General features: G+C 46.4%; 1 protein-coding gene across 1 annotated transcript in view; it reads right to left on the bottom strand.

Annotated features, from left to right (window-relative positions):
* Window positions 1-208: 208 nt before the first annotated feature.
* opn4a (opsin 4a (melanopsin)) overlaps window positions 209-23,351 on the bottom strand; it is a 41,222-nt gene continuing 18,079 nt past the window's right edge. The window contains exons 2-11 of the mRNA XM_036547276.1: window positions 17,639-17,781; window positions 15,712-15,845; window positions 12,020-12,223; window positions 9,114-9,285; window positions 8,047-8,208; window positions 7,186-7,293; window positions 5,661-5,847; window positions 4,732-4,896; window positions 2,087-2,155; window positions 209-460 (exon numbers count right to left, since the gene is read on the bottom strand). Of these exons, the coding sequence (XP_036403169.1) occupies window positions 209-460; window positions 2,087-2,155; window positions 4,732-4,896; window positions 5,661-5,847; window positions 7,186-7,293; window positions 8,047-8,208; window positions 9,114-9,285; window positions 12,020-12,223; window positions 15,712-15,845; window positions 17,639-17,775 (1,590 nt within the window). The 5' untranslated portion in view covers window positions 17,776-17,781. The remainder of the gene's footprint in view (window positions 461-2,086; window positions 2,156-4,731; window positions 4,897-5,660; window positions 5,848-7,185; window positions 7,294-8,046; window positions 8,209-9,113; window positions 9,286-12,019; window positions 12,224-15,711; window positions 15,846-17,638; window positions 17,782-23,351) is intronic.

Here is a 23,351-nt window from a genome sequence, read left to right as displayed (position 1 = left end):
TGCTCTAAGGGGTTTAGGTGACCCACTGTTTCTACATCTGTGCAGAAACAGATGTTTCCTGAATGAAATATACAACAGTGGTACTACACAGGTGGAGACCAGAGTCTTTGAAATGGTGCAAGCCGCTGGCAGTTTTCGGTAATGCTTTAAATAATAATATTACACAGAGAATAGCTGGTCTGTGAGGAGTGAGTGGCAGGGTGAAGGGTCAGATATTGTCGTGTGATGGTGAGGTGCTGTTGGCAGCAGAAGGGAGCACTGACCCCTGCTGGACAGCCCCTTTGCTCTCCACGGTGACAGACCCAATCCCCAAGCTGCCATTGGCTGTTCTGGAGCGGGAGCCACGGCTGCTTGACCTGAGGAAGGGCAAGAAGGCGGGGCTTGACTCTGAGGTGATGACGATGCTAGGGATCCGCACGACGACACCCCTCAGGGCAGCCCCCTCCACGCCATCACCGGCCTGTCAAAATTGAAAGCACAGGGGGAAGCAACACCAGAGAGGCGTTACATTTTTGGACCTTCACCCGAAGTTTCAATGTCAGTTGTGAGAACATCAGTCAGTTCTACTATGGAGTGGAGAGTGGCACAGCACAACAGCGATGTTTATGAATTATAGGATGAAATGAGAAGAATGTGAAGAATCACTTAAGTTTTTGTGACTAAGGGAACAAAATTACCTTTAATTGTCAGTAATTACAACTGTCAGTCTGTTTCACTCTGAATTATCTTGTCTGTAATTAGTCACAGATTTCACTAATTAACTTTTCCTGCTTTGAAGCACCACCGGCCAGGATACCATTGGATTGAGCTATACGCAAGGGTAGGTCATTCTAGCAGCGTCAAGATCACTGTTTATGACACATAAGTAAAGGTATACTGAAGGCTATTAAAAGACAAAAGACTTTGCTCTCCATGGTCAAACACCATTGTACGATTGGTTCAGATCAGTGAATAATTGACACAATAACTCAATCTTTTTTATAGTTCACAATGCCTCAGTTTGCCTGCAACAGTTGAGGTTAAGCGTGGGGCACCAGTGCGCTTTAATTCAATGATACAAGAAAATTATGATGAAGGTGAACTACTAAGCAAATAAATCAAAATTATTAATCAAATTCTAAAAAATGCAAGAACACAAGATTAGTAGGAGAGTGCTGAGGTGGAGAAATACTGATTAAGGTGTATGGAGACATAAAGTTGGCACACACAGGGCAAAAACATAACAGTTTTCACAGAGAAAGTCCAAATTTTCTGCAGCAAATTTTCCTGTCCATGGAGGCTTGTCTCAGGCCATTTGATACAATGCCAGACTCAAGCCATGAACCACAGAAATGATTTTCTACTTCAGTGGGTCTGAATTTTTCTGTGACAGTGAAGAAGCTCGCAGTAATGGGAGGAACCTGTTTTGTGCCATGTCATTTATCACTACCATTAATTTGCTAATGTTGATAAAAATAGCTTTACATTAAAAGCAATTTGGCAATGTTCTTCTACAGGGCAGTGATGATATACTGCCACATATCCGGACCTTTCCATTGTGCTTGTGCCACTTCCTATTCAAGCATTTACTTTAATCATCATTTGTGTTATTGGACAGTTATTAACGTTAATCGGCTAAACCATCATTAAATTGCTTCTCCCCTGTGATCATCATATTATATTTCCCATCTGTTAATGCTCGACAAAATCACACAGTTATTCAAATCATGTCAAAAGCATTCACGGTCTAAATCTCAAAGATTAAAAAGACAGAGAATAATCCAAAGCAATCCTGTATTTAACTGACCCTGAAAATTGAGATGCACGTGTACTCTGTTCACACACACAGCGTCAGGCCCCTGTCCCTGTTTTGGCAGTAGTTTGACATGTCGCTGCAAACACAGCCAGACTAAATCAATCTGAAACAGTCCTGCTACATTTTAAATTGATCACACTGTGAGACCAGACCAAATGATGCTCGTGATGGAGACGGTCTGATTGGCACAGACAGCATGACACAGTTGCCGATAGACAGACTGACACAGTTGCCGATAGACAGACTGACACAGTTTCCGATAGACAGACTGACACAGTTGCCAATACTTACGGCTGCAGGGGAGCTGCGGTCCGATTGGCCGACCTCAGCCATGGAGATATCATCCACATCAACAGAGGTCTGAAAAGAGCACAGGAAGGGCAAAGGTCATTCAGCTAACCAATCACATTGTAATACTGTATATCACACGGAACTGTGTAATACATGTCATATAAGATCATCACTTTTTGCACTTAATTCTGTATAATCATAATAATAAGGATACAATTTTATCACAGAGGTCATGGGTTATGTGAAATTGAGATATGCTTGTGAAACGCTGAACATTCTGTGAACATTTATAATTGCAAGTAAACACATTATTATACTATGTAACCAGTGATAAAATTAAAAACCTCTGTATTAATGCCATTAGAAATGTATAAAGGCATGTAAAGTGTATAAAATGAGCACCTCTGTGACTTGAAGCAAATTGCTCACGTTGTGTCTGTGATGTTAACTCGAATTCCTGTGCTAAAATCACGGCACGTGAATTATTCTGACTGAGCAAACACCCCATCATGCAGCACATACAAAGCACCTCAGCCCACAGAAAACAAGAACAAGAGTTCACTGGAGTTTGCGTTTCAGTTTGTTTCATTTTAGTAGTGGAAAAACTTCACTCAAAATCCAGCTATTGCATTCTTTTGTCTGTGAGGTTTTTCTGTCCCTAGCGAGATGCCGTACATGCCGATGCAGATGGGTTTTAACAATGACTGCACGGCCTCGAGAAGTGAGTCCATTGCTGACTGTGGGATGAGTTGGCTCTGCCAGTCAGAGTGGATGGGGAGCAAGGAGGGTGGGGGAGGGGGTGGCAACAGGACCAGTGTAAACTGCCAGGGCTCGTTCCAGCCACCGAGAGCAATCATTCCCCCGGGGTTCAACCCCATCTCAAGGCTTAGGGCAAAGAACTACGACTTCAACAACAATCACACAATAAGGAAATCTTGTTCAGCCTCCAACCTCAAGCTGACTGTTTAGTTCACGTTTTTGCATTGGTTAACTGTGTTTCAGAGCACCCCATGTTTCAGAGCACCCCATTTGTGCCATCCTCCTCCCATGTCTCAATCTGTGATTGAAAACTATAAATTGTTTTTGTATTGCATTTGAATGAGAGATTGAACCTCATCTCACCCAATTCTAAAAAATGTTAAAATGCAGTTATTAAAGGGATGCACAGTAGCCCGGGACTGTAGTATCGCATGAAAGAGTTATCGTTTTGATCTGATAATATCCTGTGTTTAGCTTTTGTGTTACTGAAGTGCATTTCTTTACAGAAGGTTCAGAACAAGGCACTTGGAAGCATGCTATGTGTATGATGACCAAACAGTTTAACCTACGAGCCCCTGATATGCAGCTATGCCCTTCTGCATCATGAGCAAGGTGACTTCAGCACTGCTCTCAGCGCCGTCCCTGCCTAACTCCCTCCAAAGCCGATGTGACAACATCATCACCCTGGTGAAAAACATCCCAGATCTATTTTGGATAAATTTGCTTCGGAGAGTCCTGCATCGGTCGACGCCGGGAGGGTAATTGAAAAATGGATCTCATTTAACATGCGGGAATGGCGGCTTTGGTGCTGATGGCGACGGCACGTTAGAGCTCGCGCTAATGACGGAGCCGTTCGTGTTGACAAAGGGAGACAACGACCGGGGCTTAAATCTTTCAGCACTTTAATTACAGTCGGAGGGCGAGGCGAGGGGTTCCGTGCACAAAACTGCAGCGGTTGTGTGAGGCTTAGCAGTTTAATGGCATGGAAGCTGAAGGACAAAATACTTGATTACATGTTTCAACCAGGGCAGGCTGCCAAAAAGATGAAGCATGTGATTTAAGTAGGGATTAAGACTATTAACTGATAAATGGATTAAGAATATTTCAAATATGTTCATTGCACCCAGCAGGTACAATTTACCTTAAAATGTGGTAAGTTTTGAATTCATGTCAAATATCAGGAAAAGTACAAGTATTTAAAAGTAGCTGAATGAATTAAAAGGTAGTTCATTGAAGAATTAATGCCATACTGATCACTGTTACAAATACACCACTTCATCTTTGTGGTTTCCAGATCACAGTAAGCACTGTGATCATTAGTGGTGGCCAGATTATCAAGAGGGGAACACGATTCATTTAAACAGTTTGGAGGCAAATAAATTATATTTTTTGACGTTAATGTCAAAGTCTGACTGGAATCAGTAATGCTGCCAGGCATCTTCTACTAAAGTAGACTGCCACATGCGGGCAGTGCCAGAATAAGGTGCAAATATTATTATGATTGTACAACTTGGGGTAGTAATAATCATTGTTGGTAATTATGTTCTTACACTGCAATGCCACGCCCATTGCCCTAACCCCACATCTATCCCTGAACTTCATTTCTCTGTATCTGCATGCCCAACAGCCCCAGGAATTTATAGCAGTAGGAGAGTGAGACCTTGTGAGCCCTAAAATGAGAAGAGCTATTATGTGTTCCCAGAGACACATGGAATTGAAAGAATCACAGTGTTTTGCTATAGAAAGCAGTCTTTGATTGGTTTGTATGACTGAAGGCAAATGAAAGCTCCACCTGGTATGGGGTTCCCTAAGCCACGCTCTGAGAGTGCCTTCTCTTTTCCCACGCACACTCACGCGGCTCGGCTTGGCTCAGCTGGGGAGGTTACCTTCTCGAAGATGCCCGAGTCGTGACTCTTCAGCTTGGACTTGAAAGAGTTTGTGGGCTTGAAGTCTGGCACCTCCGCCGTGTCCTTGCTGATCTCGCAGGACACCTGTCTGCTGGCAGGACGGGACCCCAGGCTGGAGAGGTCCGCCTCCGTGTCAGTCCAGCCCTGTGGAGGGGCGGGGCCACAGAGGGCAGGGGTCAAACACTGCAAGCAATATACATGATGCTGAAGAGAAGGTCACACTTTATACTTTGCAACTTCACAAGGCATTCATAATCCATATGTCATCTCATCACCAGCATGGTGTTACCACTTTATAAAACAGTTATAAACACATATTGCCCTTGGCTGACATAAAGTAATATGCATACACGTTTAAATGCGGTTTCATTGTTTTACATAACAAGTACTCACTCTAAGTGAGCTCCCATTAAGCAGTGCATTTGTTTATGTATGTTTTATAAAGTAGTAACACCATGCTTATTAAGGTATTATGAATTCTTTATGAATACCTTATGAAGTTACACTTCATATATAGTATGACCCCAGTGAGACAGGCAGATCATAACAGTCACAGTAGACATAAAGTAGCAACAAGCCAGAGCTTTTGTAAAACAACATAAAACTGTGAGATGGAGAGAGGTCTGACAAGGCTGTCTGGCAAATTTGAATACACATACTCTGTGTTACGTCTACTTCCTATATTTCCTGACAGCTAGTGAAATTACTGTACATTACTGATTTAGCTCTCGAGATCAGACTGAAGCGTAGCCAGGGTCACAGAGGCAGACAGGTGGTGAGTGGGGCAGCAAGAAGGGGGCGGAGCTTGGCACACATACAGATTCGCTCTCGGAGGTGGAGGAGACGCGGGACAGAGACAGAGACAGACGGGGCGATGAACGGCGGCGGTCGCAGCGGCGCACACGTACGGACTCGCTGTCGGAGGCGGAGGAGAGGCGGGACTTGCCGCCGCGGTGGAAGTGGTTGCTGATGTCGGAGGTCTGGCTGGTGACGGTGGAGCGGCGGGTGGACATGAAGCTGCTGGTGGAGCGGAAGTCCTTGGGCTGCACACACAGCAGGGCCCCCAGGCACGGGATGTACTTTGCAATGGCTGACCTGGGAGAGCAAAGCACGGAGTGAGACAGAGGGGTGAGAGGCTGCCCCCTCTGAACCTCTGAATGAGGCACCACTGTGGTGTGTTGACCACGGCCGCCCCAAGTTAGGGGGCTACCCCTGTATTATTGTTTGGGTTTCTGTCAGCTCCTTCAAGAGCACTCAGACAACCCCCAGGGAAAAGGATTTGATTGGACACAAGAAGCACTAATCAGCTATGCAAAATCCATCCAGTTAAATTCCCAGACCTCTTTATCAGTGCTTCTGCTTATTGTTTTGTCAAAACATTCAACCAAAAATCGGGTTCATTTGTCTAATGCGTTAATTTACCTCAAACCTGCTAAATGTAGTATTAATTTAGCTCAAAATTATTTGATGTTTATAAATATGGTGTTTCAAATTTTGACATTGCAATTTATTTCTCTAATTACCCCCTGAAATCTGTTTTCACATTTCCCCTCATGACTTCGTCTTAATGACATGCTGTCCCTTGTGTTTTGCAATGTACAGGATGACAAGGTGCCACTTTAAAACATGTAATTGCCTGCTTTACGTAACTACTCTTAGTCAATCGGTCTTTAAATTCATCCTGACTGTGACCACTTTGAACCTGCGCCCATTACCTTGGTGAATCTAAGTGTGATCGTTCAGAAAAATCCAAAGAACTGGCCACAAGCCAGGGCCTGAGGTACTGTGCTGTTCTACAAAGCCAGCAATCAAACTGCAGCTGTAGAGCACAGTCAAAATCTTTAGCGTCTTTAATTTCCTACACATTCTCTGCAAAGGAATTGAGGTGAGATCATTAGGTTAAGCAAATCATTAAGAGAAGGTATTTGGGGCTGTAGTCATGAATAAATTTTTACACTCCTGCTTTTGAGTCTTGGTTGATTGATTATTGGTATTGTGTGGGTGGATGGGCCGGCGGGTCTTAAACACATTAACGATATGTTAAGAAAGAATGGCACCCGCCTTAGGAATTTTCCCAATACTAAAACAGACAGATTACACAGCAAGACATTTAACCTTCAGACCAGTCATTTTCTGGAGGGAAACCTTTTAGTCAGGGGTCAGCGAATAGGAGCAAAGGCCAACAGCAAAAGCGCTCGATGGGAAAAGTCGATGGTCACCATTCGATTTCCGTTTACCACTACAGCACCACGTACTTTCAATTGGGTAACAAACTCAGGCAATTGTTCATTTTCTTGTTTTGTTCTTATAGATCAGCACAGGTCTGGTAGTCACTGGTGTTACAAAAGTATTGTGTAGGCCTTTAAGAAATGCAGCACCACCATGAGTGTTCTAGCAGAAGAGGCTCTGCACATGGAAGTAATCATAACGTACCTGTATTTTGGGTGGGTGATGGCATAGATGATGGGGTTGTGAATTGCGGAAGCCTTGGCGATTACCGCTGGCACTGAGTTCATGTAGGGGGTGAGGATATCGGCATATCTGCGGGAGAGAGAGAGTAAGGGGTAGTGTGTGTGTGTGTGTGTCTGCGTGATGTTCAGCTTACTCCAAGCTGAACATCACGCAGTGTTAGTGCCCGAGCATGATAGGCAAGCATACTGTGACAAGAGACAAAGACTGTCTTCAGTAAAAGAGCTTCTCAGGTTCAAGGCTGAAAATTTGCCTTGTGTTGCATGTAACAGGGTTTGACTCTAGGTGTTGGGTATTTATGTTGCCTAACACAAAGGCTGAGGAATATGCAAAGTATGCAAGATGCACTCTCATATTTACTATTATCAGCTGCCATTAATCACATACCTAAAAATGACTGAGGATTATGGTATGCCAGGCTTCTCATTGTTAAACTCTGCTATTTTTTTGATGAGCTATTTTGATTAAATATTATCCTGTGAAGGTAGAAACCTTCATGCTTTGGTGGGTCTAACTCATGTATGCTTCTTTTTCTTCATGTCTTCAAGGTAAATACTGTTGATTTACAGCAAGCCTAAATGATCATGAACAGACTTCATACCAGGCCAGACCCCAATAAAGCTTTTACATATCATCTTTTAGGTATAAAACTGTGAGCGTGTGTGACCTGGTGTGTCCCTGTAATGAATCTGTTAGTTTGTGTCCCTCTGTGTGTAACCATACAGTGTGACCAAGGCACCATAAGAGACACACAGTGTGATTTTAGGACAGATGGTGTGACTATTTGAGACAGATAGTGTGCATTTTGTGTCTGTTGGTTCTCACCCTGCAAAGGCAGTCAGAGCCACTGTGGAATAAGGGGACCAGGAAATGACGTAGAGGAGGATAACGATGAGGGCAATCTTGGCCATCTTCCACTCATTCTTTAAGCGGTGGAACCTCTTCATGGAGTCTCTGGTGTTGTTTCCATTCATCTTGCTCACTGCCCTGAAAGACACACATATACACACACACACACACACACACACACACACACACACACACACAAAGACACAAACGTACACACTGTGAGCAAATTTAGCTTTGTAACCAGTCAGCTTTAATGTGCAAGTATGATAAATGAACAGAACAATCTAGAACAGCTGTACTTGGTTTTCCAAGGCCAATCATGACCCGTTTAATGGTCCTTTCCTTAAGTGTTGGACTGTGCCCTTGTGTGTCATTTGTTTGCAGGGTATAATCACTACCTTTTAGAGAAGCCATCCTGTTGATAAACATCGGTTGGAAATGTAAGTAGCGAAGCTGAACAAAGCCTGCGTGACAGAACTGCGGTCCACCTCTTTCTTCTTGAGGGGAGATAAACGCTTCTCAGGTTCCATTTTTGAGGCAATTTCTGAATTGATCCTGTCCTTAACGGCGTGTCTGTGTCCTTCAGACCGCGCTGTCCACGAAGCGGCTGCACTTATCCCCACAACGGTGGCGTCCCAAATGACAGCCAGACGCGGGGCTGCGTTTGTAATGTCTGCCGGGGTGGTGCTATTGATCCAGTGAGCCATCGTCCCGTCAGCACAACCCCTCTGCGGCTCATTCACCCATTGAGTCAGAGGCAGGAGGGCGTGATACAGTGTGGACACTAATGGGCGTGAGTCACACGTGTATGAAGACTGGCCACCGAGCCTGGCTCAGACCTCAGCGGCTCCCCGGTAGGTCCCCGCGCTAAACCATCACAGCTCCGCTGGGAGGAATTATGTCACCTCCTGTGAGCATGTGACATCCATGTAAAGCTAAGCACTCGGCTGCATGGTTATTGCGTCTGTAAAATATTAGGGCTATACAGACACACACACAGAGATGCACATTTTTGCGTATGGTTCCTGATGCCTCGGACTCACTTGTTGGTGTTGCGGATGGCGCGGAAGATGAAGAAGTAGCAGTACATGATGACGATGAGGGGGATGAAGAAGACGAAGGTGAAGAGCATCATGGTGTAGGCGCGCACCGACGGGCTGAACGTCACGTAGTCCCAGGTGCAGGAAGTCAACAGACCCTCTGGAACATATGCACCTGGGGAGAGAAAAGGAAGGACACACTCAGAGGAAGGAACACAAAGAGCTTAACTTCCTGTCCTGATTGTAGCATTTTCACTTCCTGTCCCGGCTGCAGGGTTTACACTTCCTATTGGATACAACATTTCCACTTCCTGTCCCAGCTGCAGGGTTTACACTTCCTATTGGATACAACGTTTCCACTTCCTGTCCCGGCTGCAGGGTTTACACTTCCTATTGGATACAACGTTTCCACTTCCTGTCCCGGCTGCAGGGTTTACACTTCCTATTGGATACAACATTTCCACTTCCTGTCCCAGCTGCAGGGTTTACACTTCCTATTGGATACAACATTTCCACTTCCTGTCCCAGCTGCAGGGTTTACACTTCCTATTGGATACAACATTTCCACTTCCTGTCCTGGCTGCAGGGTTTACACTTCCTATCCTGGTTGCAGTATTTTCACATCCTGTCCTGGCGACAGGCTTTCCGCTTTCTGACCTGGATACAGTGTTTCTACTTCCTGTCCTGCTTGACCAAGCCGGAACTTGCTGTCTTGTCCCTCTCAACATTTGTAGGCAATACTGTCCACGCTCTTAGCACAGTGCCACTCAGATAATCAGGAGCTTAACATTTTCAAAAACTTGCATGAAGTTGCCTGAATGTTGGTATCATGATGACACTCCTTTGCAGGCCTGGTAAACAGAACTGCAGATATATCGCTGTAACATCAAACACGCTTCGGATCAGCAAGGGGTTTCGATTAGCTGCAAGAGCTTGAGGCATAGCATCACAGGGTTTTTCTTGATTTCCCAACAGATCTGACCAGCGTGACTACCACTATTAGTGCAGGCAGAGCAAACAAGATGACAAATGTGTTTAAGGAGAGCAGGGGCCAGGCGCCCTCTGTGCAATCCACTGAGGATTCTCGAGGTTGTTAAACCTATCCGGACACGAGCGGCTGCATGAAAGACAGGTGGAGATGGTCAAAGCCCCTCCATCCTCTCTAAAGCCTCTCCACTCTCTCAGATTCCCCGGACTCCTTTTAAGCTCCTGCATTCTCTCAGAACGCACCCTCTCTAAACCTCCCACACTCTTGTCCAGGCTGTAGTTTCGACGAGGCGCGCCTTACCTGACCGATCCTTTATCCGAGCGAGTTAGACCTCTGGACTCGGCAGAGCCGTGGCAGCAGCACCGCTGGCAGCGGGTGCAGTTTTGGACCCGTGCCCGACCCATCACATCTGCGCCCCCAGCAATGATAGAATGAGCAGCACCAGCACTGAGACAGCGCTGGCATCCTCCGCCTCGCCAGGGCAGCCCCCAGTGTTTTCACAGCACACGCTAATTAGCGTCTGCGAGACGCCCCGGCTACAAGGTCAAACGCGCGCTGCGTATTTCTCAGAAACCCTTTTTGTGCACCACGTGAAAAAGCAGTAACGGTAAGAAGCAACGAAAGGGCTCTTTGATGCACACAGCGGCTGTCAGCCGACATTATGCACTTTCAGCCATCAAAGCGGAGGGGTAAAAGCAGCACATTCATGTCTGTCATATGTTAAGCTGTCAATTTTCCCTCTGCCGGCTGCCAGGGTTTCCGAGTGCGACGGTTCTGCGATGCTGAACGTGCTGTCGGCAGCGCGTCACCGTGCCCACCGGGCACCCAAAACAGCAGCCTCGTCACCCCCGGCCCCTCTGTCCTCTGCTCTCAGCTCATCTGTCTCCTCCCATTACCATGACACTGCCCAACTCTCACATGTCTCCCAAGCAAGGACACAGGCTTCTGACAGACATGCAGAAGACTAATGCTGCATTTACCACATGTGGATGTGGGTTTGTCTGTGTGTGTGTGTGTGTGTGTGTGTGTGTGTGTGTGTGCGTGTGTGTATACAGTACAAGACAAAAGTCTGGACACACCTGTTTAAGATAATGGGAAACATGCATTCAAAAACAATTTCATCAAAAGAGCTTAAATGCTCGAAATTTGTTTCTTAGACAAATATAAAAAGTGAAGTTGATGCCTATGCATGGATTTCTTCCCCATTTGTGTCTTTACTGTCATTCTAAAATGTGGAAAATAGACAAAATAAAGAATAAAGTTTTGTCCAAACTTTTGACTGGTACTGTATGTGCGCTTGTGTTTGTGAGTGCATGAATATGTGTGCCTGTGTGTATATGTGTGCATTTTTGACTGTGCATTTGAATATGTGTGTATATTTGCATGTGTGTGGTATATATGTGTGTTTGTGTGTATGTATATATGTGTCTGTATATGTACATGTGTATGTATCCTGTATTTGTGTCTGAGTTTGTATATGCATGTTTGTGTGTGTATGTACATATGTGTCTGTATATATCTGTGTGTATATCCTGTGTTTGTGTCTGAGTTTGTGTGTGGTCCTGTTAGCATGTCCCATTTAGTCTGATCACGCCTGGCTCGTTCAAGCTTTCATGCTTCAGTGGCTCTCATAAATTGGGCAGCTCCAGGCTCTCAGCTCTTCTGTAGAGGTGCATCCCAACACGCTCCGTTCTGCTCCCACACAGTGGAAACACTCTCCTGTCCTTCCCCAAAGTGCTACTGCCAATGTCCAAACAGTGAATGTGAATGCTATGTGAGTAGGACTGGAACTGAAAATGTGTCAGTAAGGAGTAGGAGGTCCCCTCACGGTGAACTGGAGACTGTAGCTATAAACACAACAGTGGACCCAGACTGCTTTAGCCGCCCCCCCCCCCCCCCACCCCCCCCCCCCAGCACTCACTCCAGCCGAAAAAGGGCGGCAGGCTCCAGCACAGGGAGTAGGCCCAGGCGCCCAGCAGGATGAGCAGGGCCCGCTTGCGGGACAGCACGCCGATGGAGGCCAGCGGCCGCGTGATGACGAAGTAGCGGTCCACGGCGATCACCATGAGCGTGATCATGGAGCAGATCCCGAAGAGGGCGCCGCAGAAGGCGTACAGCTCGCAGCCTGTGAGACAGACGGACAGCAGGACGGACAGGTCAGATTAACAACCACACTTACAGCTGAGAGTGCAGTCAAGGGTTTGCGATACTGTACACTGCGGTTTGCAGGTAACTGTTGCCATGTATCATATTAGATGGGAAAGTTTATTTCTGTTTTAACAACTCCTCACAAAAACAAAAAAAAAGACTCAAGAGCTCCACAGAGCTAAAGACCAACAGCCAAATACAAATGCAGCCCTGGCGATCCATCCCAAAAATTGAACAAACAGCTAAAAAAATCATTTAGACCAGTTAGGCGGAAAAGTAAATACACTTAGCGCTATTTCTGTCTTCACAGACACAATCATTTCAATAATTCATGTACATGTAGCCTGCAGATGAACTAATCAATAAAGGAATTTTCCGAGCCCGGGCTTATGAAAACAGATGTGGAATATTGACCTTTCAGACCCCCTCCCCTACCATCACACGCATTGCCGAAATGAAATTATTGAACACATTGGGAGTGAAATCAAAAATAGCACGGTTCATGAGGCCTCCTTTGTGGTACTGCCCAGAGCCTCTGGGTATATGTGAACAACGCATTACCACAAATAAAACCACTCAGAGAGAGTAGGTGAGGGTATGACCGAAATTTGGCGCTCTTGCAGGCAGGCTCGACCTCACTTGGGTGTCCCGTTTCACTCTCTGCATGCACTCCGCCCAGCTAATGTCACACCGAATCCTGACAGAGGCCCTGTTCTTTGTCTGCACTCGGGCCAGACACTGTTTGCTTTTGCAGTCTGCCATAGCATCAATTACAGACAGTCCCTCTGGTCAAGCAGCTCCTACCGATTACCACCCAGCTAGCGTGTGCTGACATGTATTAACCCTGGCGGGTTTTTTCCATGCCGGTCTGCCTCAAAGGCATTGGGTAACTCCACTGCCCCACTGTTAAAACTGGGGCAATTACCCCCCCCCCCCCCTAAAAACAGTTCAGGTTGCTATCTGCTTATTCCACCTCAATAGATAATCCGCAATCATTTTATATGTTTGACATTGACAGGAACTGAGGTGCTGCACGAGGGCAAAGTATTTGGAAACTGGAAAAGCCCCTAAAGCGCTTATTTACCTCGCCGGGTCAATGAATCTGGGCCGTGTGATTTTATGCTCGCTTGGATCGGGGTCGCACGAACGGCCACCGGGCCGCGGTTACAGCCCGGCCATTATGAACAGGCGAGGTGTCGGAGGAGAACAAACCTAAAGCCCAGTGATCCAGAATCATCACCCGGCTGCCGGCGCCCAGCCCAGACTGGCTTCCAGGAAGGCCAGCGCGGCGCGGGGTGGGGAGTAATGAGGTTAGTGTGGCCGTGGAATCAAAGGCTTCTCCGTCACTCAAGCCAATGTGGCAAGGCCAGCGGTAGGAAGCTGGGCCTGGCCTTCATCTCCGGAGCAGCGCGTTGTCTGAGGAAATGCGTTTTTATATGATTCGCCTTTCAAACACCATCAAACAAGGGGACCTACATGCACTTCAGACCCATTAACCGACCCGATTCAGATTAAGCACCCCCATGCAACAGCAGTCCAACAGGAGTCCAAGATTTGAACCCGCAACCACTTTAGTTACCAGTTCCTTCCACTATTCCACATTAGCAGCCAGCTGACGAGAAGACCTTTCATTCTAATTCAATTCCCACTGGCTTTCCTGCCCCCCACAGCGCCGCAGGTCACTTCTACCGCCCACGGTTTGTCACCGGCGTCCAACGATCTCCTTTCATCCCTAAGTGGCAGCTGAAGAAGAATGGCGGATCCCCAGAGAGGGACGCCTGTCGTGCGTTTGCTGCGGCAAATTCCCTGTTTTAATATCCTGCCACTCTCTCTTTCTAAGGTGACCCTTGAGACCCCCTTCTCTGGCAGTCTCAGACACAGCAGACCCTCACGCCCCCTCGCTCCCCTCACGACCCGCTGCTGAAATGATGTGCGCCCTGAGGATGAGGGAACAAGGCTATTATCTAGTTTGACCACGTCCGAAAGGAGGATGTCAATGAAGGTGCAAAGCTTTTTTCCATTTTAGCCATGCTGAGGGCAGCGGGAGAGGGCTCCACCGGTGCTCCGCTGCCTCTACAGCTCAGAGGGCAACCAAAGGCAAAGAGTACAACAAAGAAGCCCTTAGTAATGAGCTCCTTTGTGTTGCTCTGTTCCTTTTTGAGCATGTGAGATCTCCCCAGCCTTTGACACAGAGGCAAAAAGAGGTTCAGAGAGTGAGCTCGAAGGCGACTGTGAGCCAGAGGTGTGCTCTCGCTTCCATGTTCTCCCTCTGACGCTGACCCAGGCAGCTGAGGGGCTTGGTCAAAATGCTTTGCCAGGTTATTGACTGTAACATGAAAAGCCAAGTTTCAGAACTCAACCGAGTCAACAGGAAGCCTGTAATTTTAACAGTAAAAAGGAAAATGGACAGAGCGTTTCAAAGATTCTATTTTTTTTTACTTTGTTCAACAAACACAGTACTAAGTGGGCACTTACAGAACTGACGGCACAACAGCAGCCCTCCAGCCAGAGTTACAGCTCCTCTGGGAATGCTGCAACGATGAGCTACCCATTTGCTCCAAAAGGTTCTGGGAGAGGGATCTGAAGCCAGGCTTCACTAGACAGGCCCCTTCATCAAAGGGAGAGGCCATTGACAATCACCTAAAAACTCTTGCTTTTATCAACGGCAGATCTTTGGAAAGCAGACATGGAAGAGTTGAGAAACTGAAATAGATTTTTTTTCCTGGCCGGTTTAACTTTTAATTAACATTTACATTTATTCAACAAGTGTATAACATAATAAACTGTCATACCTTGTGTGAGCAAGTAGGATATAATGAGCAGTTATGCTTACATAATATAATAGTATATACATACATGATGACCGCATTTACAAAGCTTCATTATTGAGATGTAGGTGTGAAAAGTCTTTTAATAAGTCTCCATATCAGGATAGTTGTATATCTCCCTCTGACCCATCTGACCACACACAGTACCAGAGCGATTATGTGGGTAAGTGTTATATACAACACATAATATGCACTGCTTCATTTGTGGCCTGGATAGACCTTCATGTGAAACAGAATGGGAGTACTCTCTGATGCAGTCCTGAGTGCAGTCAAGGCTGTATCTATAGGCAACCAGTCTCTCTACTAGCTTCATTCACTATCTTTTGTCAGACAGATACCGTGCTCAAGTAAAATGAAGCAAAACTCATCTTCTGCGGCTACAGTGATAATTACTTGAGTGCTGCTCAACTAGATGTGTGTGTGAGGTGCAGAGACACAACATAGCTTTTATGTGTTTTCTTTAACTTTGTATAGTTGTGCTTAGGTTAATCACATTATTGTTTACATCATTGCTTTGGCAAGACTGCCTTTGTTCGTCCTGCCAATAAAGGACCATTGAGAGAGAGAGAGACAGAGCGAGAGAGGAAGAGAAAGAGAGAGAGAGAGAGACAAACAGATGCAGCTGGGGTCACATCACCTTTCTCCCCAAAGATCCATCTCTTGTGCATGCTGGTGGTGAAGAAGATGGGAGACTGGGTGGCACACATGAGGAAGTCGGTGATGGCCAGGTTGATGATGAACATGTTGGCAGGTGTCCTCAAACTCCTGCTCCTGTACTCACACACACACACACACACACACACACACACACACACACACACACACACACACAAGGTCATAGACAGTTCAAACCAGCTGGCATAGCAGAAACACATATCCACAATGGCACCACACCCCTACAGGCAGCTGTCATTTCTTTGAGTCCTGCTCAACACCAGTACCCCTCGCTTACAAAGGGCATTTTGACAGTGAAAGTCCTGTACGCAGACAGATATTTTGGAATGACCAGCTATGCCCTTCATTTGGATGAATTTGTGAAAACACACAAATCTGACTTGAAAAAACACACAGCAGATGCCAGGAAGTGGTTCTGTGGCCTGCTGACTCAATGACAGCAGACAACCTGTCAAAACAGTTCTTACTCCACCAAACAACACCAGACTCAACTCACATTCATGCTCACCATTACACATTATCACTAAAAACACTCTGACTCGTCTTCATGTATTGACTAATGAAACCACACATGCAGATTTCCTGCTAGGGCAGAAACCCCTTTTCTCTCCCAACACTCAGATGCTACAAATCTGGTGGACTAGACTGCAGCCAACCATCCATACATTGGACATATATCGGCCATTTATTGGACTGAGAACAGCAAGATGCAAATGGAATTGGAGTTTCATGCTTCTTTCAGTATTAATTTTAAACAGAGACCTCCATTAAATCTGGAGTTGCAACACAAGGAGCAGAATGAATCAAGTGTGGCACTCGCTAATAACTAATTCCACACTAAAAAAAATTGCTTCTAAGGAAGGAAACGGCACAGTGGCATTAAAAAAGCCGCTACCAATGGCCAGTTTAAACATCTACGAAGTGGAAGCTGCTGGTTTTTGTGAGGCAGCTGTGTTTGTGTGAACTAAGCAGGATGGGGTGAGCTCACAAGTGAGAATAAGGGTTTGTTGTATTCTTATCTTTGATGCATGAATTGATTGCGGATCACTGTTTACTACAATAAATGCACATACTTTACACATTAAAGCACTTTCTGTGATATCACAATTATGAAAATCATACTAGCGTTATCTTCACAAAGCCAAGGTTAATGGTAAATTTGGAGTTAGATAACAGGTAGTTACATGGGCTGTGAGCTCCTTGTTGCATGTTAATTTCTGGGCATTTATTATGTAGTCTTAATCTGTTATTAATATTGACTCATATATATTACTCAGAGTGTTACTCATCCTCTATTAAATGGGCAGCACTGCCTTTTAGGTTCAGATTAGAGCATGTGTTGTTCTTTAATATAGATGTCACATTGGTTCATTTTCTCTTGTTGGTTTCTGAACCCATCCTGGTTAACTGCCTGACATTGCTGTTGTGTGCTGAGAACACAGAGATGCTTCATTCACACTTTCACTCATTGTGCTGGGCACATCTGCTCCATTTGCGTGTGCACACGTACGTGGGTGTGGTTGCGTGTGTGTGAGCAGGGGTGGGAGTGAGTCATTGACTGTGGGAGAGCAATGACCACCGCAAAGACACCTCCATGCACTTTGGGACAGAAATGAGACTTGGTGAATAGGTTAACCGCATGGGCTGTTGAATAAAAAGAATATGCAGAAATTTTGCAGGGTGAACAATTACTGCGGCTTAAAGAACATGAATTTCCATCCTCTTGCTGCTCCCCAGTACTTTCATTCAAAATGATGACCACATTCATCCAACCTAGTTAATGGAGAAGTTAAATTTCAACATGTAACCCTGGTTAAGTATTGACTATCCACTCTGGTTAACAGACAGTAAATGGCACTGGGTCACCAATGAAGCATCTGGAGACATACCTGCTGAAGGCATAGATGACCAGGAAGTTGCCCACCATGCCTGTGATGCCAATCACCAGGATGACTGCCCCGATAGTATAGTGGGCGTGGTCTGGTACATCCACAGTGGGGAAGGGGTGTGGGTCCTCCTCCACCATCGCCACCTGCGGGCAAACGCGGGCAGTGCGTTAGATCAAGATAAAAAAGCCCCATCAGATCCTGCAACTGGTCAGCGTAAAATTAGTAAAAGGTCGCTATGGTAAATTTGGATGCTTCTTGACATATGCTTGCTAATGACAGCCATGTATTCACGTGGGTCCTGAACAATGGGGATTAAGCTGACCTGCGACACACTTCCCAACTCAGAGGACCTGTTCCGCTGCCGGGGTAAAAAGAAGAGTCTGGGACGCTTATTGTTTGAAGAGGCCAATTAAAGCTGCAAATGTACCTGATTAAAACTGGGCTGAAAGGATTCCATGACAAGGAAATCGCTTTTGAGGACAGAAATTCTGAGAATGAGGAGAAAGCCATGGAACATTTTTAATGAAGTGGTGTTCTGAGAATGCCCCGTGGATACAGCGGTGCTGGTGATTACAGCAGGCCGGTCGTTTCAGGAAGCGACCACCCACCTGGGGAGCACAGTCACTACACTTATCTGGTATTACTGCCTCATGGCTTCTGACTCAAAACACAGAATTACTCTGACTTTCTTTTGTTCGGAACTCTGCAGTTTTTGCTTTTTCCTATCTACACATTATTGCAGTGCAGCATTGCAGTACACCAATGGAAAAAGTAAAGAGGCGCCTCACAGCATGACCAGCATTGGCCTTGTGGGCTCGGTGCTTCTTCAGTAAGCCTGGTGTTTGAAAAGGGGTTGTCAGTAAGCATTGCTGGATTTGCATGTCTCCATAGTCATGTTATATTTTGGCAAGCAGTTGAAGCCGGAGCACCGCTTAGTGACATTACCCCATTTCCTCAGGCGAAAAACAAGATACTAAGCTCTTAGCATTTGCTTTTCTTACTGGCAAACTGGGAGACAAGCGTCTCTGGTGAGCTTGAAGTATGATGTTTTAGCTATATATATTGGTAGCTACCCACATCACAGTGGGAAACGTGCAGTGGCTAGTAAAGGATTTGAGGTCCCTAGCGAGATAACTAGTACCCTACAGCAGTTGATTAATCCTGTAGCCCTTCACCTTAGGGTCTTGCTAAGCTCTGATATATAATTCCAAATGGTGACTATATTCTCTGCAAGAAAAAAAATCAATGACATGTGCTTTTGCTAGAGAAAGGGTTTTCAGCTAACATAGCTGAATGCCCACTCAACGCTGCTTGAAGGCCAGCGAGTCAATAAATTAGGTGAATATCATTAGTAGACAGTTTGCAGCAAATGCATTTAATACTTTCAGCAATAAGGTGGCGAGAATGAATTATTTTTTAGCATAGCTAGCAGCTGCATATAAGACAGGGCCACGCATACATATTGGCTCTATTGCAATAGTCCCATGCATTGCACGCCTGTCCGCACATGGTTTGGCATCAACAGTCACCAAAGAGGCCTTTCTATGTGTTGAGATGGTCAAGGGGAAGATGTTATGTGCGGGGGCTTTAAACCCTTCCATGTCTTGTGTTACTGCATTGCTTCTGCCTGCTGTGAAGTTTGTAGAGGGCCTACAGACTCTCTCAGAGGCTGGTGACAGGACCTCCCTCCCTCCCAGATCTCTGATACTGCCCCAATTGTCAGGGCTCCGCCCCCTTAGTCGCGGTGTTCTCGTTTGTTTCCCCTGTGTTTCAGCCCCGCCCCGCTGCCTGTCTGCTCACCTGCACCCCATCGCCTCGTTACCCCTGCCCTATATCTCCCCTGCGTGTCCCTGTCTGTTTGCTTGTTCGTTTCAGTGAGTTTTTCCTGTCTCGTCCCCGCTCTAGTTAACCTGAGGTCTGATCGCTGTTCTTGGAATCCTGCCTGTCTTTCGACTTCGTCCTTCGCCTGCCGTTTTGGGTCCCGTCTGCCTCTTCTTGCCCACCTGGTTACCGACTCTGCCTGCCCCGACTCCCGATCCTGGATCTGCCCCCGGACTGCCTCCCCGTGTTTTTGAACCCTGCCTGCCCCTGTACTACGAACTGCCCGACGATTATCATTAAACGCTTGGTTCCGTTTACCCGGTGGTCCGCGTTTGTGTCCCGATCCCCGTTCCTGACACCAATACTGATAAACACTCAATTAGCTCTATTAGTTCTGGTAGTTCTGCCAGGTTTCACTGTCACACAGACCTTTTATTAGCACCTCCGAGGACTGGGTGAATTCAATAGGCTGTGCTTGCCTCTATTTCACAGGCACCCAACTACGGCACATGACAGTGAGGAGCTGTGGATTCTGCAAAGGAATTAGAGATTCCTGCCACTTCTGGCCTCGCAGAAACTCACTGAGTTTTTTATATGTTCCCTCCTTCTTTTATTTACAACGTGGCTGGCTCACTTCTTTCCATGTCAGGTTTCTCCTACCCACCCATTGATTTGGGAAACGAGGGTCACCATTGCAGCCAATGGTGTGGTGTCACCCCCCTCCTCCTTTGCCTTAGTCATCTAACGACACAGGATTTCCTGATTCCCTTGAGTGACCTTACTTTATTAAGACAAGCGGCTGAGACAACACATGGGGCTGCAGGCTTCAAGATCTACAAGAAGAGCACTTCTGGTGTTGAGAATCAGACTGGCCTGCAGGTCCTTGTGCGCCAATAATGATCCAATGCCATTTATAAGATATTCTACATTCTGGCATACTGCTATTCCCTTCTGTCCTGATTACATACACCCAGTAGCGTACATGCAGTTATGTCCACCAAAACTGAGATTGGAGCTTTTCACCTTCACCTCACTTGGACACCCATCATGCCTGCACAAACACCGAAGCACAGAGAATGTAGTCCTCTGATACAGTTGTATGCAGCTAGTGGCGATTTTTCACACTACACGTCCCACAATCCCACTGGGGAGAGAATGTGATTGGAGGGTAGATGCATTTCTCACTCTTGTCATCTGAGCTCCTCACAGGCATCTTGCAAGTGGCTAGAGGGTGCTGATGGGCAGTGCAACCAGGGCACCCCGGCCTACATAACCCACCATGCCCTGGCAAAATGGAGCCAATTACATTACACTGCTGTGGACTGACTCATTGTAACCTATTGACACTGCCCAGACTCGAAATTGCAATGTCTTTGGCTTCAGGGTTAAGCCTACATAACTGACTGGCTTTGATAAAGTTTATAGTCATTTCATGAACAAGATTAAGAGTCGGGGTGTGCAGAATCAAATAGTCAGTTATTTGCACATATCTGAGGTGCGCTCAGCCACACAGCTTGCAGTGACCTCAGTCACCAAGTGTTTCTGCTTGTCTGCACATGAGACGGTTTGATGGCTTAGAAACTGGCTGACATGAAGAGACAGTGTGTGGTTCTTTCATTACAGCCGAACTGTCTGATTCCACTGGAATTACGAGCATGGCGCCTTGCAGACAGAACAGGATATCACCCTCCTTTTAAGCCATTAATTTATTTATATACGTTCATCTAAATAGATTTATATAACTTTTGTGTAACTCATTTATATAACTTTGTTTTTCAAGACTTCAGAATTTGGGTCTATTTGATTGTTGAGAAAGGCAGTTGAGAATATAACCCCCTATAACCCCCCCCTCCCCCTGCCCCCCCTGCTACACACACACTCACACACACACACACACACACACACACACACACACACAAGACCATTTCAGGGACTGCAGAACCACTGGTTCTCATGTGAAAGCAGGGCATTTGTAGAGCCAGAAAAAGCTGCCCGCTTCTTCCTGTTACCTTTCATGTTACCCTTCCCTGCCCCCACCTGCTAGCAGTAGTGTACTTGACAAAATAAAGTTTCTTTATGTTTTAATACTTGCTCATGCTATCTGCGGAAATTGCCACGGAAAGCATCTTAATGAGAATATCCTGAAGTCAGAGAACCATGCCAAACACTGAGTTTTATTTGGAGGTCAGAGTGACCTCACACTACACGCACCCTCAATGCCAACAGGAGACCAGAAACAAAATGGAAAATGTGACTAGGAAGTAGGCAGCATAAACTTGGCCCTCATCTCACATCATTTCAGCTGATTTCATATTGACAGCCCGATTGAAGGCAGCTTTGTGACTCGTTCCGAGATTTTACATTTGATAAAAAATTACAATGCTTTTGCCATAATTTTTTAATGACTTGATGTCGCAGATTAATACAAACCAGTTCCTTGCAAGTGCAGGAATGGACATTACCAGATTGACACAGCATTGCATACTGTGTTCACAATTACAAGCACAGCAGTTGGTCGAGAGCAGCCCTTTTTAAAATGTCATATTAGAACACTTGACCTTAAGTGAAATACCGCTTCAAATTTCTCCATCCTTGTTATCAAGCACTGAGAAAAGAACTTTCCTGCCTAAATCCAAACAAGGGGATTTGCTTAAAGATGGTCTGAGCTGCCGCGGCTCACGAGTGCCAAGATCATCTGCTTTCATGTATTCCTGAGGCCTGGGAGTGACTCAAAGTAAATAGCCCGGCAGCCTCCAAGTATGAGTGAATTACTACTGCCCTGGCAGGCAGCGTACATGCAGTGTTCCAACTTCGGCTCTGCTCTCCAGTGTAGTCAAGTGCTTATCAAAGATGTCTGAGAGAGATTTCTGCCTGCTGTATGGTCTCCTTGCCCCTCTGGCAGATGGTTCTCTGGATCTCCTTCAAACTCTCTTGTGGATTAAGCCCAGCTGTGCTCCGGGTCCAGTGCGCCCCAGATCATGTCTGTCATCACATTATTAGCTGGGAACTCTCATCAAAGTTCTCTTGGCTCCCCAAGCGGACGCACCATGACCCCACAACCCCACTGAGCGCTCGAGCCTCCCGAAGGCACATTGAAAGCAAGGAGGCCCCGTGCAGTCTGTGATGAGAGGGTAAAGGTAACCGCGGACTGAGGCGGTATGCACAACCACAGTCAAATGGGCCGCAGCACTGGCGCTGAGGCGGTGCTGAAGTTGGAGTCAGAACCTTGTCTGTTTCCACCACGCACCAGCTTATCATGACCAGCTTGCGCTGCATTCCCCCAGCAACCCCCGTGTAACTCACACACCGTGTGTAGTTACGCTTCGCATTTCTGTGCCTTACTCCTCAAGTAGGGCAATAAAACCCACAACCCTCTGGTGTCCGTTTCCCTCAGCTCAGACCCCTGCTCCATACTGTCTGCCTCAAGTAGGGCAATAAAACCCACAACCCTCTGGTGTCCGTTTCCCTCAGCTCAGACCCCTGCTCCACACTATCTGCCTCAAGTAGGGCAATAAAACCCACAACCCTCTGGTGTCCGTTTCCCTCAGCTCAGACCCCTGCTCCACACTGTCTGCCACAGTTAGGGCAATAAAACCCACAACCCCCTGGTGTCCTTTTTTCCTGAGCTCAGACCCATGCTCCACACTGCCCGCCAGTGCCCTCTGGTTAAGAACAGATTTACTCATCTGAGTCAGACGCACGCCCGTCGGAGCAGTGATTTAATCACAGGCCCGGAGTGGCCGGAGGCTTGCGAAAACACGTCGGCCCGCTTGTCCAGCCTGGCGTGAGACAAGGCTTAGCCCTCCTGTTTGTCTTGCCTTCCTCTCAATCATATCAGGATTAGAAGAGGGCTGAGAACCGTATGCAGAGAGTGGACTGAAAATAACAGAGG

This window comes from Megalops cyprinoides, chromosome 15 (assembly GCF_013368585.1).
Source record: "Megalops cyprinoides isolate fMegCyp1 chromosome 15, fMegCyp1.pri, whole genome shotgun sequence".
Lineage (NCBI taxonomy): Eukaryota > Metazoa > Chordata > Actinopteri > Elopiformes > Megalopidae > Megalops > Megalops cyprinoides.
Note: the sequence above shows the minus strand (reverse complement) of the source record. Positions and strands in the feature narration are given on the sequence as shown.